Consider the following 14827-nt stretch of genomic DNA (forward strand, 5'->3'; position numbering starts at 1 on the left):
CAAATCTGATACATTATATAAAGTAGGATGACACACAACATAATAAACGTCTAAAGTATATAAATACTCCTCATTCATCAATGTTTTAAGAGATTCATTTTGATATTATGCTAGCATTAATCATGTTTTTGAGGTCTTCAGCTTCTAGATCTTCTGCAGACGTTGAGGATCACAAAAAGCATTGCTGCCACCTAATGTGATGCTGAAGAGGTGCATGCCAGAACTGCAAAAACATTTGTAACATTTTATTCTTTGCACTGAACAAGAAACAGCTGAAGGATTATTATGCAATTACTCTTTTGTCTACACAGCATTTGCTGGGGAAATATGCTGACAGTGAAACTGATAAGACTTTTTTTGTGCCACGTTGCACATGTATACAAAAGTTCTGTGTCCTCATAAAATTGTGCATTCTTTGAAATTTTCCCTTTTGTATCAAGGTAGATTTTCACATTAGTTTCTAAAAGCAAAAGTCAATAAAACATCTTCATTCAGTCAGAACAGAACGTCCTGTATACTCCACTATATGTAAAGTTCAAGGGAACAATACGTTCTCCGTGTCCATCAGTTGCAATTATGATTATAAAGAGCACAATGAAAGCTGAAATGATGTTTGCTTCTCTGAGTTAATGACTTTATTTTTTTCTACTTTGTACAGTTTAATGAGTAAGGTTCATTCAGTGTCGGAAATGTCTTTGACTATCATCATGACATTAGCTGATAATTTAAGAAATGACATTAAAAGTTATTAGGTGATTTCCTTAGAATCCGAAAATGGCTGTAAAATATTGTTCGACAAAATTATCTAGCCTTGGTTTGAGTGTGTTTCATTATTGTGCCTACAAATGGGATACAAGAGGAAATAGAGCTCTCTTTTGACAGCCATCATAATTGTAAAAGTAGCATAGTTTGCCTGAATATACCTCAAATCACATACATACACTGTTTCTTTTTAAATGCAGTCATAATTATTGCATTATATGTTTTGTCCTTCATAATATTGACATTCTGAGTCAATATTAGAATAACTGTACAGTGGCACATCTCTGTAAAGGAACAATTATGGAGGAGGCAGCTAGTCTGTCACATTTTGTGTAGATTTAACAGTGAGAGGTGGATTAATTTAAAGAGGCAGACTAAACACTGATGTCAACACAATTTGTTCCAGAAATGTTTATAGGACAGATGCTGCAAAACATCACTAAACAGCACAGGAAGACAAGGCACGGGAAACATGTTAATAACAAGCAGGAAAGAATTTCTTCACTACCTTAAATCAGACACAGTTCTGGATTGAAGCATTATGATGAAAACTTTTATTTGTGTGCTAGATGTCAAGCCAAAGATTGTGTGTAAACAAGAAATGACATTAACTGCGTGACAAGTGTATCTGCAGAGAAAGAGTGGCAGGTAATGAAGCTCAGTACAAATACTGCACGGTTTTGTTTCTATACATTTTTTATCTTTTATGCTCATCAAGGCTGAATTTATTTGATCAGAAATACATTAAAACATAATCTTTTAAAATATTATTACGATACAAAAAACTGTTTTCTATTTTCATTTAAAATTTAATTTATTCCTGTGATGCAAAACTAATTTTTCAGCATCATTACTCCAGTATTCAGTGTCATGTGATCCTGAAATGCTGATTCACTACTCAAGAAACATTGATTATTTTCAATATTGAAAAAAATTTGTGCTGCTTAATATTTTTGTGGAAACTAATGCATCCTTGCTTAATAAAATTAAGAATTTCTTTCAAAATATATTACTAACTCTAATTACGAAACTTACAGTATACAGTATGCAACAGTAGTGTATATAAAATGCAGATGAGAAAAACGAAAAAAGTACAGTGTAAAGATGAAATATATAATTCACTACTCATGGCTCTCTATAGATTCTGGGTATTTCATCTTCTCATATGTAAAATATTATGGCTTCTTTTCAATTTTGAACATTATATTACAGACTAACTCTCCTTCCATTATAGATGACCACATACGTTAGATTACATAGAAAAATACGGTAGTTTTGCTAACACAACACCATCTACAGCAAAAAACAAGAACACCCTTCAAAGTCCATTGCTGAATTACACAGTGCAGTTTAAAACACACCATTTCAGTATCACTCCTTTCCCTTTGTCACTTCACATATTCACTTTACATATAAGAATAGCAGCACACATTCAATTTAACAGTAAGTTGATGTCACATATAATTCGACAAACCATCGCTAAGAAATGTACAGAATTACTGGTGTTGAGGCAGTGCAGAAGATGAATACTGGGTTGAATCTTTAACTGGTGAAATGTTGTGTCTGTCCTTGCATAGGTCACAGAAAAAGGAAGAGAGAATACTGAGGTCCTGATCCAATGAGTGCACAACCGAGTTTACAAAATAAAGATATCTGCAACTTGAACGTCGCTTCCAAAATAAGAACATAATGCGCCTCTTTATATTTTCCCCTTTGTTATTTTCCTGCATTGACGCTTTTAATATGAGGAAATTTCTGTGCAATCCCATAGGGCACATGGGCGGCAATGGCACCCATCTCTGCAGCACCCTCCACGTGAAACATCTGGTCATCAAAGTAGATGTGGGGCCGGATTTTCTCCAGCATGGGGCCTTTTGGTGCCCCGGCCAGGAAAAGAGCCTCGTCCATCTCCAGTCCCCAGGCACGGAGAGTCTTTAAGGCACGGATGCCTGAGCTGGCTGCGCTGCGAGCCGTCACAAGGTAGGTGCGGATGGGACAGTCCAGACGGTGGCCTTTAGCATAGAATTTCTTCTGAAGCTTCCCGAGCACTTCCAGGAAACCCTTCAGTGGTCCCTGTGTGGTAGACAGATCTATTAAACAGTATGTCTATTGTAGCATCTACTACATTAAAGAATAAGGACACTCTGTCCTGTTTTTGGAGATTTTGCCTTATACAACACATTACATACAGGTATTATACCTACTAATCAAAGGTGAAGTGTGTATTTTTTTTATTCCAGTAGTGGGACCAAATGCACACAATTATAATTGGAATAAAGGAATAGTTCACCTCAAAATAAAAATTTGCTGAAAATTTTAGTTTCTTCATCAGAAATTATCTGGATAAATTCAGCACTGCATCACTTGCTCACTAGTGGATCCTCTGTAGTGAATGGGTGCCGTCAGAATGAGAGTCCAAAAAGCTGCTAAAAACATCACAATAGTCCACAACTAATCCACACAACTCCACACAGTCCAGCAGTTAATGTCTTGTGAAGTGAAAAGCTGCGTGTTTGTAAGAAACAAATACATCATTAAGATGTTTTAACTTTAATCCATTACTTGTGGCTAAAATATGAGCCCTCTATTTATAACATATTCTCCAGTGAAAAGTTGTTGCATCTGAATCAGGAGAGAAATATGCACAGATCAATATGTAGATTCTCATTCTGACGGCACCCATTTACTGCAGAGGATCTATTGGTGAACAAATTATGTAATGTTAAATTTCCGTAGCTCTGTTTCAATGAAGAAACAAACTCATCTTCATCCTGGATGAGCTGAGGCTGAGTACATTTTAAGCAAATTTTCATTTTTGAGATAACCGTTCCTTCAAACGTTCATTTTGCATTTACTCTGTATCATACTTAAAATATAATCAGTTTACATGGGTAACAAAATCAACGCTTACATGGTCTAGCAATCTGTTTTCATTTTCCCTCTCATGCTCGAAGAACTTGTCCAGGCCGTGGGCTTTAAAGATACGCTCAGACTCATCAGAGAAAAGAACAGCGTCGCCGTCAAATGCCACTCTCAGCTGGGTCTCAGACACCTCGATTTGTTTTTCTGACATAAACATAGTGGCAGCTGCAATTCCTGTAAAAAAAAAAAACACACAAAGATAAAGCTCACCAACCTAAAGGAAAAAGCAGTGTGATTAATGACATTTAAAGGGTGTCCTTTAAAGACATTAGGACGCATTAAGCCTCAGTAAAACACATAGGTCATTGGATTAAGTCGATCTGGAATTCAATGCATTCCCCCAATTCAGTTAGTTTTATTTAGCTTATTTTATATACACAATAATTTCTGCAATAATTAATATGATGACTGGTATGTGTGAACAAAGCAACATACAATAAGGTGCCATGGTTCCTTTGGAGTCCCCATGACCAGTAAGTAATTTGGCACTTTTCATCATTCAAAGTCACTGACAGGTTACCATCAAAGGTCTCTTGTTAGCACTTTGTGTACTGTTTGTTGCACAAAAAAAGTCACAGTATTCCTTTGATTTACTGAATGTAATTGTGCTACAAGATGAAGTACTAGGCAGTTGCATGTGTTATCAGATATTTACTGTGTACTAACCTTCAGAGAGGGCTTCCCGAACCTTTTCAGCATCAGCAGACAAATACAAGTTCGTATGCCATGCTTTCAGGTACCCAATAGGGCTGCTTCCTCCTGTCATGCAGAACCGCTCAATGAATAGATCTGGGGACAAGAGAAGAATATTAAACAGCAATTAACATTTCATGAGAGCCAGATACTATTACATTTACATTCATGCATGTGGCAGACCCTTTTATCCAAAGCAACTTACATTGCATTCAAGCTAGTGTTACATATTTGAACAGTTATTACCATATCCAGCACCCAGGGATTTTTTTTTTTTTTAGAATACACTTTCAATTTTATTTTTATTTTTTTATTTGTTTACAAAAGCTGTTCTGAGGCAGTACACTTCAAAAGGTACACCTCTGTACTTTATTTGCCCATAAGGGTGCGTTTTGAGAAGGTATGTGTAATTAAAAAAGAGAGTTGATCTATAAATATAAATGTGGCTGATTTGGCAGTCTGTGGTTTATAGGGACACCTAGTGGTGTGTTTGTGTTTATCACCAGATCTCAAAATGGTTGCTCTTTTTTTCCATATAATATAAAACAGCTTTTATATGACTGGAGTCTATCTTTCACGTGAGCATACATTTAAATACATTTATCAAACGTGGTATTTGCTCATTTATCAATAAATAATTTTTCATGAATAGCCGTTAGAAAAGAAAAGAGGTTTTCCTCAAGTTATTTAAACAGTTTAAAGGTCACAGTGTTCATTTAGAAGATTTCACTATTTTGACACCTCGGTTATGAACTGTTTAACAGATGGAAAGCTTAGACTACTGGGAAATGTTGGGGTAATGTGCTCCTTTTAGCCTTTGACACATGGGTGCCAGCTCAGTGAGACATCAGCAGCAGGTTTGATTTACATGAAATGTCAAGCCGAGTTTGCCCAGGAGTGGAAGAAGGGATAGTACAGTCATCTGATCAGTAGACCTATAGTAAAATAAACCCCCATCAGCATCCTGGTTACTCTTACATGACCCTCTACCTCTAGAACTCTCTATTGTAATTCTATTCTACTCTAATTCTATTATTTAAAAAAAACACTAGTTTCTCTATTCTTTTGTATTCTATTTGTTTTCTTTTTATTTATTAATTTAAAAACAACCTTGCTTCGTGTACTGCGTTAGGCGAACTGAGAGTATATTCATTGCTCTTTCATTGCTCTTTTGTTGATTTTGATTGCTTCCATTTTCTTCTTTTGTAGCTAATTTATCACTTAAAAATGAAACTGCTAAATGCAGTAGGAGACGTGTAAGGATAAAAGAAACTCAGATACATTGATCTCCTGAGAAACAGAAAATACAAACATACACAGGCATCTTCGAGACACCCCACAGTCTAGAGTGGAGATGCAGAAAACCTCCTTCCTCACAAACTTAATGTGACTCACATGTGTGTAGCCATATCATCCTGGAGCCCAAGACCGGTTTCCCACTGAAGCTAAGCAGGGCTGAGCCTGGTCAGTACCTGGATGGGAGACCTCCTTGGAAACCTAGGTTGTGTGGATCCTAGGACCCCAATGTAGTGATGGGGACACTATACTGACAACAAGCACCGTCCTTTGGATTGGACGTTAAACCGAGGTCCTGACTCTCTGTGGTCATTAAAAATCCCAGGATGTCTTTCAAAAATTCAACTATTGGCCTCTGACCATCATGGCCTCCTAACAATCCCCATATCTGCTGATTGGCTTCATCACTCTGTATCATCTCCTTAAATAGTTAGTCATAACCTATGTCTAATGATCAGATTGGAGAGTTTGTGATTGTGGGGTACATGTATACATTGGCCAGCATGATACACCCTGAGCCACATGGATTCCTAATGAACGAGTAAGAGTTAACTAGAATAATCAAATGTCAGAACAATAATAATAATAATTAAAGCTGCAAGCAGCGATGAACGGGCCCTCGCACCCGGGCTCACCGACAGCGAGTGGCTTTAGTTAATAGGTGAACGGTGAGAAATATGCGTTTAAACTCATAAATATAAGTAGAATATATCAATGTTTATTCCATATATGTGCCAATCTTCCTGTTGCCAGCAGGTGGCGCTATCATTATAATGGAATATTGGCCTTCAGATGTGTTCAGGGCAGGACTTTTATCGAACATGTGAGGTTTGGGGAGGATTGGACATTTTATGCCTGAGTTACAACAACATCCTACTTCATGGCGAAACATCGAAATTTGTCAGGCCGCCATGGACACGCCCTTTAACGAAACCTCAAGATCTTCGCAATTTAAGATCGCAAAAGGCTTTAGATTACACTGACCAAGTTTGGTGTTGATCTGAATAAATATCTAGGAGGAGTTCGTTAAAGTACAACCCCTGAAAATGGCCAAAACAACACTAATTTTGCAGAGAAAATTCGAAATAACTGACTTCCTGTTGGGATTCGGATTTCGTACCAAGAGACTTTTTCGTAGATATTGGTGTGTTACATGTGTGTACCGATTTTTGTACATGTACGTGAAACATAGCTTGAGGCGTACTCCGTTTAAAGTGTATACGCACTCCGTTGAAAGTGTATAGGTGGCGCTATCGAGCCATTTTGCCACACTCGATGGAATATTGGCCTTCAGATCTGTTCAGGCCAGGACCCTTATCACACAAGTGAAGTTTGGGCAAGATCGGACATTTTATGCCTGAGTTATAACATCTTTTATTCCCATGGCGAGACATCGAACTTCATCACGGCGCCATGGACACACCTTTTAACAAAAACTCAAGATCTTCACAACTAAACATCACACAGGTATTTAGATTAGACTGACCACAAAAAAGACATTGATGTCATAAAATTTCTAGGAGTAGTTTGTCGCAGTGTAAAATATGTAACTTCCTGTTGCCAATAGGTGGCGCTATGACTATAACTGAATATTGGCATGTAGATCTGTTCAGGTCAAGAGTCTTATCCAACATGTGAAGTTTGGGGCAGATTGGACATTGTATGTCTGAGTTACAGCAACTTCCTTTTTCATGGCGAAACATCGAAATTTGTCAGGCCACCATGGACCCGCCCTTTAACGAAACCTCAAGTCCTTCGCAATTTATTATCGCAAAGGGCTTTAGATTACACTGACCAAGTTTGGTGTTGTTCTGAATAAATCTCTAGGAGGAGTTCGTTAAAGTACAACCCCTGAAAATGGCAAAAACAACACCAATTTTGAAGGGAAAATTCAAAATAACCGACTTCCTGTTGGGATCCGGATTTCGTACCAAGAGACTTTTTTGTAGGTATTGGAGTGTTACATGTGTATACCAATTTTTGTACATGTACGTGAAACATAGCTCGAGGCGCACTCCGTTGAAAGTGTACAGGTGGCGCTATAGAGCTGTTCTGCCACACCCGGTGGAATATTGGCCTGCAGATCTGTTCAGGCCAGGACTCTTATCACACATGTGAAGTTTGGGGAAGATCGGACATTTTATATCTGAGTTATAACATCTTTTATTCCCATGGCGAGACATCGAACTTCGTCGCGGCGCCATGAACAAGCCTTTTAACGAAAACTCAAGATCTTCACAACTGAACATCGTACAGGCCTTTAGATTAGACTGACCACAAAAAAGACATTGATGTCATAAAATTTCTAGGAGTAGTTCGTCGCAGCGTAAAATATGTCACTTCCTGTTGCCAATAGGTGGCGCTATGACTATAACTGAATATGGGCATGTCAATCTGTTCAGGTTCGGAGTCTCATCAAACATGTGAAGTTTGGGGCAGATTGGTCATTGTATGTGTGAGTTATAGGAACTTCATTTTTCATGGCGAATCATCGAAATTCGCCAGGCCGCCACGGACACGCCCTTCAACGAAAAGTCAGGATCTTCGCAATTTAACATCGCAAAGGCCTTTAGATTAGGCATACCAAATTTGGTGTTGATTTGAAGAACTCTCTAGGAGGAGTTCGTTAAAATACAACACATGGAAATGACAAAAATGACACAAAATATGCTCATAATATTAAAAATAACCGACTTCCTGTTGGGTTTAGAATTTCGCTCCAAGAGTCTTTTTTGTAGGTATTGGTGTGTTACATATGTGTGCCAATTTTCGTGCATGTACGTGAAACATAGCTGGAAGGCTGTTGATTTTCTTGGTATAGGTGGCGCTGTCGAGCCATTTTGCCACACCCTCTTCTGAATCCTATATCAGACGAAAATTTTCACCAGGTTTGACGAGTGTGCAAAGTTTCATGACTTTTTGAGCATGTTAAAGCCCTCAAAAATGCGATTCATTCGGGAGAAGAAGAAGAAGAAGAAGAATAATAATAATTAAAGCTGCAAGCAGCGATGAACGGGCCCTCGCACCCGGGCTCACCGCCAGCGAGTGGCTTTAGTAAAAAGGTGAACAGTGAGAAATATGCATTTAATGTCCTAAATATAAGTGGAATATATCAAAGTATATCCCATATATGTGCCAATCTTACCGTTGACTGCAGGTGGCGCTATCATTATAATGGAATATTGGCCTTCAGATGTGTTCAGGCCAGGACTCTTATCAAACATGTGAAGTTTGGGGAAGATTGAACATTTTATGCTTGAGTTACAACAACTTCTCTTGCTGTGGCAAGACATCAAATTTTGTCATGGCGCCATGGAAACGCCCTTTAACAAAAACTCAAGATCTCCAAAAGTTAACATTGCACAGGCCTTTAGATTAGACTGACCACAAAATATATGTTAATCTCAAAAAAATTACAGGAGTATTTTGTCGCAGTGTAAAACATGTCACTTCCTGTTGCCAATAGGTGGCGCTATGACTATAACTGAATGTGGGCAAGTAGATCTGTTAAGGGCAGAAGTTTTATCTAACATGTGAAGTTTGGGGCAGATTGGACATTGTATGTCTGAGTTACAGCAACTTCCTTTTTCATGGCGAAACATCGAAATTTGTCAGGGCGCCATGGACACGCCCTTTAACGAAATCTAAAGATCTTCGCAATTTAACATTGCAAAGGGCTTAAGATTACACTGACCAGGTTTGGTGTTGATCTGAATAAATCTCTAGGAGGAGTTCGTTAAAGTACAACCCCTGAAAATGGCAAAAACAACGCCAATTTTGCAGAGAAAATTCTAAATAACCGACTTCCTGTTGGGATTCGGATTTCGTACCAAGAGACTTTTTTGAAGGTATTGGTGTGTTACATGTGTATACCGATTTTTGTACATGTATGTGAAACATTGCTCGAGGCGCACTCTGTTGAAAGTGTATAGGTGGCGCTATCGAGCCATTTTGCCACACCTGATGGAATTTTGGCCTTCAGATGTGTTCAGGCCAGGACTCTTTTATCACATATGTGCAGTTTGGGGAAGATCGTACATTTTATGCCTGAGTTATAACATCTTTTATTCCCATGGCGAGACATCGAACTTCGTGATGGCGCCATGGACACGCCTTTTAACGAAAACTCAAGATCTTCACAACTTAACATCGCACAGGCCTTTAGATTAGACTGACCACATAAAATACATTGATGTCATAAAATTTCTAGGAGTAGTTCATCGCAGTGTAAAATATGTCACTTCCTGTTGCCAATAGGTGGCGCTATGACTATAACTGAATATGGGCATGTCAATCTGTTCAGGTCAGGAGTCTCATCAAACATGTGAAGTTTGGGGCAGATTGGTCATTGTATGTCTGAGTTATAGCAACTTCCTGTTTCATGGCGAATCATCGAAATTCGCCAGGCCGCCACGGACATGCCCTTCGATGAAAACTCAAAATCTTCGCAATTTAACATCGCAAAGGCCTTTAGATTAGGCATACCAAACTTGGTGTTGATCTGAATAAGTCTCTAGGAGGAGTTCGTTAAAATACAATGCATGGAAATGGCAAAAATGACACAAAATTTGCTCATAATATTAAAAATAACCGACTTCCTGTTGGGTTTAGAATTTTGCTCTAAGAGACTTTTTTGTAGGTACTGGAGAGTTACACATGTGTACCGATTTCCATACATGTACGTGAAACATAGCTCGAGGCGCACACCGTTGAACGTGTATAGGTGGCGCTGTCGAGCCATTTTGCCACACCCACTTCTGAAACCCATATCAGATGTAAATTTTCGCCAGTTCTGAGGTGTGTGCAAAGTTTCATGACTTTTTGAGTATGTTTAGGCCCTCAAAAATGCGATTCATTTTGGAGAAGTATAATAATAATAATAATAATAATAAACGGAGCAATTCCAAGAGGGTCCTCACACCATCGGTGCTCGGGCCCTAATTAAAGCTGCAAGCAGCGATGAACGGGCCCTCGCACCCGGGCTCACCGGCAGCGAGTGGCTTTAGTTAATAGGTGAACGGTGAGAAATATGCGTTTAAACTCATAAATATAAGTAGAATATATCAATGTTTATTCCATATATGTGCCAATCTTCCTGTTGCCAGCAGGTGGCGCTATCATTATAATGGAATATTGGCCTTCAGATGTGTTCAGGGCAGGACTTTTATCGAACATGTGAGGTTTGGGGAGGATTGGACACTTTATGCCTGAGTTACAACAACATCCTATTTCATGGCGAAACAATGAAATTTGTCAGGCCGCCATGGACACGCCCTTTAACGAAACCTCAAGATCTTCGCAATTTAAGATCGCAAAAGGCTTTAGATTACACTGACCAAGTTTGGTGTTGATCTGAATAAATATCTAGGAGGAGTTCGTTAAAGTACAACCCCTGAAAATGGCCAAAACAACACTAATTTTGCAGAGAAAATTCCAAATAACTGACTTCCTGTTGGGATTCGGACTTCGTACCAAGAGACTTTTTCGTAGATATTGGTGTGTTACATGTGTGTACCGATTCTTGTACATGTACGTGAAACATAGCTCAAGGCGCACTCCGTTTAAAGTGTATACGCACTCCGTTGAAAGTGTATAGGTGGCGCTATTGAGCCATTTTGTCACACTCGATGGAATATTGGCCTTCAGATCTGTTCAGGCCAGGACCCTTATCACACAAGTGAAGTTTGGGCAAGATCGGACATTTTATGCCTGAGTTATAACATCTTTTATTCCCATGGCGAGACATCGAACTTCATCACGGCGCCATGGACACACCTTTTAACAAAAACTCAAGATATTCACAACTAAACATCACACAGGTCTTTAGATTAGACTGACCACAAAAAAGACATTGATGTCATAAAATTTCTAGGAGTAGTTTGTCGCAGTGTAAAATATGTAACTTCCTGTTGCCAATAGGTGGCGCTATGACTATAACTGGATATTGGCATGTAGATCTGTTCAGGTCAAGAGTTTTATCCAACATGTGAAGTTTGGGGCAGATTGGACATTGTATGTCTGAGTTACAGCAACTTCCTTTTTCATGGCGAAACATCGAAATTTTTCAGGCCGCCATGGACCCGCCCTTTAACGAAACCTCAAGTCCTTCGCAATTTATTATCGCAAAGGGCTTTAGATTACACTGACCAAGTTTGATGTTGATCTGAATAAATCTCTAGGAGGAGTTCGTTAAAGTACAACCCCTGAAAATGGCAAAAACAACAGCAATTTTGAAGGGAAAATTCAAAATAACCGACTTCCTGTTGGGATCCGGATTTCGTACCAAGAGACTTTTTTGTAGGTATTGGAGTGTTACATGTGTGTACCAAATTTTGTACATGTACGTGAAACATAGCTCGAGGCGCACTCCGTTGAAAGTGTATAGGTGGCGCTATAGAGCCATTCTGCCACACCCGGTGGAATATTGGCCTGCAGATCTGTTCAGGCCAGGACTCTTATCACACATGTGAAGTTTGGGGAAGATCGGACATTTTATGCCTGAGTTATAACATCTTTTATTCGCATGGCGAGACATCGAACTTCGTCGCGGCGCCATGAACAAGCCTTTTAACGAAAACTCAAGATCTTCACAACTGAACATCGCACAGGCCTTTAGATTAGACTGACCACAAAAAAGACATTGATGTCATAAAATTTCTAGGAGTAGTTCGTCGCAGCATAAAATATGTCACTTCCTGTTGCCAATAGGTGGCGCTATGACTATAACTGAATATGGGCATGTCAATCTGTTCAGGTTCGGAGTCTCATCAAACATGTGAAGTTTGGGGCAGATTGGACATTGTATGTTTGAGTTATAGCAACTTCATTTTTCATGGCGAATCATCGAAATTCGCCAGGCCGCCACGGACACGCCCTTCAACGAAAACTCAAGATCTTCGCAATTTAACATCGCAAAGGCCTTTAGATTAGGCATACCAAATTTGGTGTTGATTTGAAGAAATCTCTAGGAGGAGTTCGTTAAAATGCAACACATGGAAATGACCAAAATTACACAAAATATGCTCATAATATTAAAAATAACCGACTTCCTGTTGGGTTTAGAATTTCGCTCCAAGAGTCTTTTTTGTAGGTATTGGTGTGTTACATATGTGTGCCAATTTTCGTGCATGTACGTGAAACATAGCTGGAAGGCTGTTGATTTTCTTGGTATAGGTGGCGCTGTCGAGCCATTTTGCCACACCCTCTTCTGAATCCTATATCAGACGAAAATTTTCACCAGGTTTGACGAGTGTGCAAAGTTTCATGACTTTTTGAGCATGTTAAAGCCCTCAAAAATGCGATTCATTCGGGAGAAGAAGAAGAAGAAGAAGAAGAATAATAATAATAAAAAACAAAGCAGATACAAGAGGGTCCTCGCACCTCGGTGCTCGGGCCCTAATTAAAGCTGCAAGCAGCGATGAACGGGCCCTCGCACCCGGGCTCACCGCCATCGTGTGGCTTTAGTAAAAAGGTGAACGTTGAGAAATATGCATTTAATGTCCTAAATATAAGTGGAATATATCAAAGTATATCCCATATATGTGCCAATCTTACCGTTGCCAGCAGGTGGCGCTATCATTATAATGGAATATTGGCCTTCAGATGTGTTCAGGCAAGGACTCTTATCAAACAAGTGAAGTTTGGGGAAGATTGAACATTTTATGCTTGAGTTACAACAACTTCTCTTGCTGTGGCAAGACATCAAATTTTGTCATGGCGCCATGGAAACGCCCTTTAACAAAAACTCAAGATCTTCAAAAGTTAACATTCCACAGGCCTTTAGATTAGACTGACCACAAAATATATGTTAATCTCAAAAAATTATAGGAGTAGTTTGTCGCAGTGTAAAATATGTAACTTCCTGTTGCCAATAGGTGGCGCTATGACTATAACTGAATATTGGCATGTAGATCTGTTCAGGTCAAGAGTCTTATCCAACATGTGAAGTTTGGGGCAGATTGGACATTGTATGTCTGAGTTACAGCAACTTCCTTTTTCATGGCGAAACATCGAAATTTGTCAGGCCGCCATGGACCCGCCCTTTAACGAAACCTCAAGTCCTTCGCAATTTATTATCGCAAAGGGCTTTAGATTACACTGACCAAGTTTGGTGTTGATCTGAATAAATCTCTAGGAGGAGTTCGTTAAAGTACAACCCCTGAAAATGGCAAAAACAACAGCAATTTTGAAGGGAAAATTCAAAATAACCGACTTCCTGTTGGGATCCGGATTTCGAACCAAGAGACTTTTTTGTAGGTATTGGTGTGTTACATGTGTGTACCAATTTTTGTACATGTACGTGAAACATAGCTCGAGGCCCACTCCGTTGAAAGTGTATAGGTGGCGCTATAGAGCCATTCTGCCACACCCGGTGGAATATTGGCCTGCAGATCTGTTCAGGTCAGGACTCTTATCACACATGTGAAGTTTGGGGAAGATCGGACATTTTATGCCTGAGTTATAACATCTTTTATTCCCATGGCGAGACATCGAACTTCGTCGCGGCGCCATGAACAAGCCTTTTAACGAAAACTCAAATCTTCACAACTGAACATTGCACAGGCCTTTAGATTAGACTGACCACAAAAAAGACACTGATGTCATAAAATTTCTAGGAGTAGTTCGTCGCAGCGTAAAATATGTCACTTCCAGTTGCCAATAGGTGGCGCTATGACTATAACTGAATATGGGCATGTCAATCTGTTCAGGTTTGGAATCTCATCAAACATGTGAAGTTTTGGGGCAGATTGGACATTGTATGTGTGATTTATGGCAACTTCATTTTTCATGGCGAATCATCGAAATTCGCCAGGCCGCCACGGACACGCCCTTCAACGAAAACTCAAGATCTTCGCAATTTAACATCGCAAAGGCCTTTAGATTAGGCATACCAAATTTTGGTGTTGATTTGAAGAAATCTCTAGGAGGAGTTCGTTAAAAATACAACACATGGAAATGACCAAAATTACACAAAATATGCTCATAATATTAAAAAATAACCGACTTCCTGTTGGGTTTAGAATTTCGCTCCAAGAGTCTTTTTTGTAGGTATTGGTGTGTTACATATGTGTGCCAATTTTCGTGCATGTACGTGAAACATAGCTGGAAGGCTGTTGATTTTCTTGGTATAGGTGGCGCTGTCGAGCCCATTTTG

At 39.2% G+C, this 14827-nt stretch overlaps 1 protein-coding gene across 1 annotated transcript; it reads right to left on the reverse strand.

The window, feature by feature from the left end:
* Positions 1-1293: 1293 nt before the first annotated feature.
* Positions 1294-6271, reverse strand: LOC113119483 (cytosolic 5'-nucleotidase 1A-like). Its single transcript, XM_026289014.1, has 3 exons — positions 4351-6271; positions 3674-3858; positions 1294-2835 (listed from the first exon to the last, which is right to left on the reverse strand). The coding sequence occupies exons 1-3, from the start codon at positions 4448-4450 to the stop codon at positions 2479-2481; spliced, it is 642 nt and encodes a 213-aa protein (XP_026144799.1). The 5' UTR covers positions 4451-6271; the 3' UTR covers positions 1294-2478.
* Positions 6272-14827: the final 8556 nt, after the last annotated feature.

The sequence above is a fragment of the Carassius auratus genome, chromosome 19, assembly GCF_003368295.1.
Source record: "Carassius auratus strain Wakin chromosome 19, ASM336829v1, whole genome shotgun sequence".
Taxonomy (NCBI): Eukaryota; Metazoa; Chordata; class Actinopteri; order Cypriniformes; family Cyprinidae; genus Carassius; species Carassius auratus.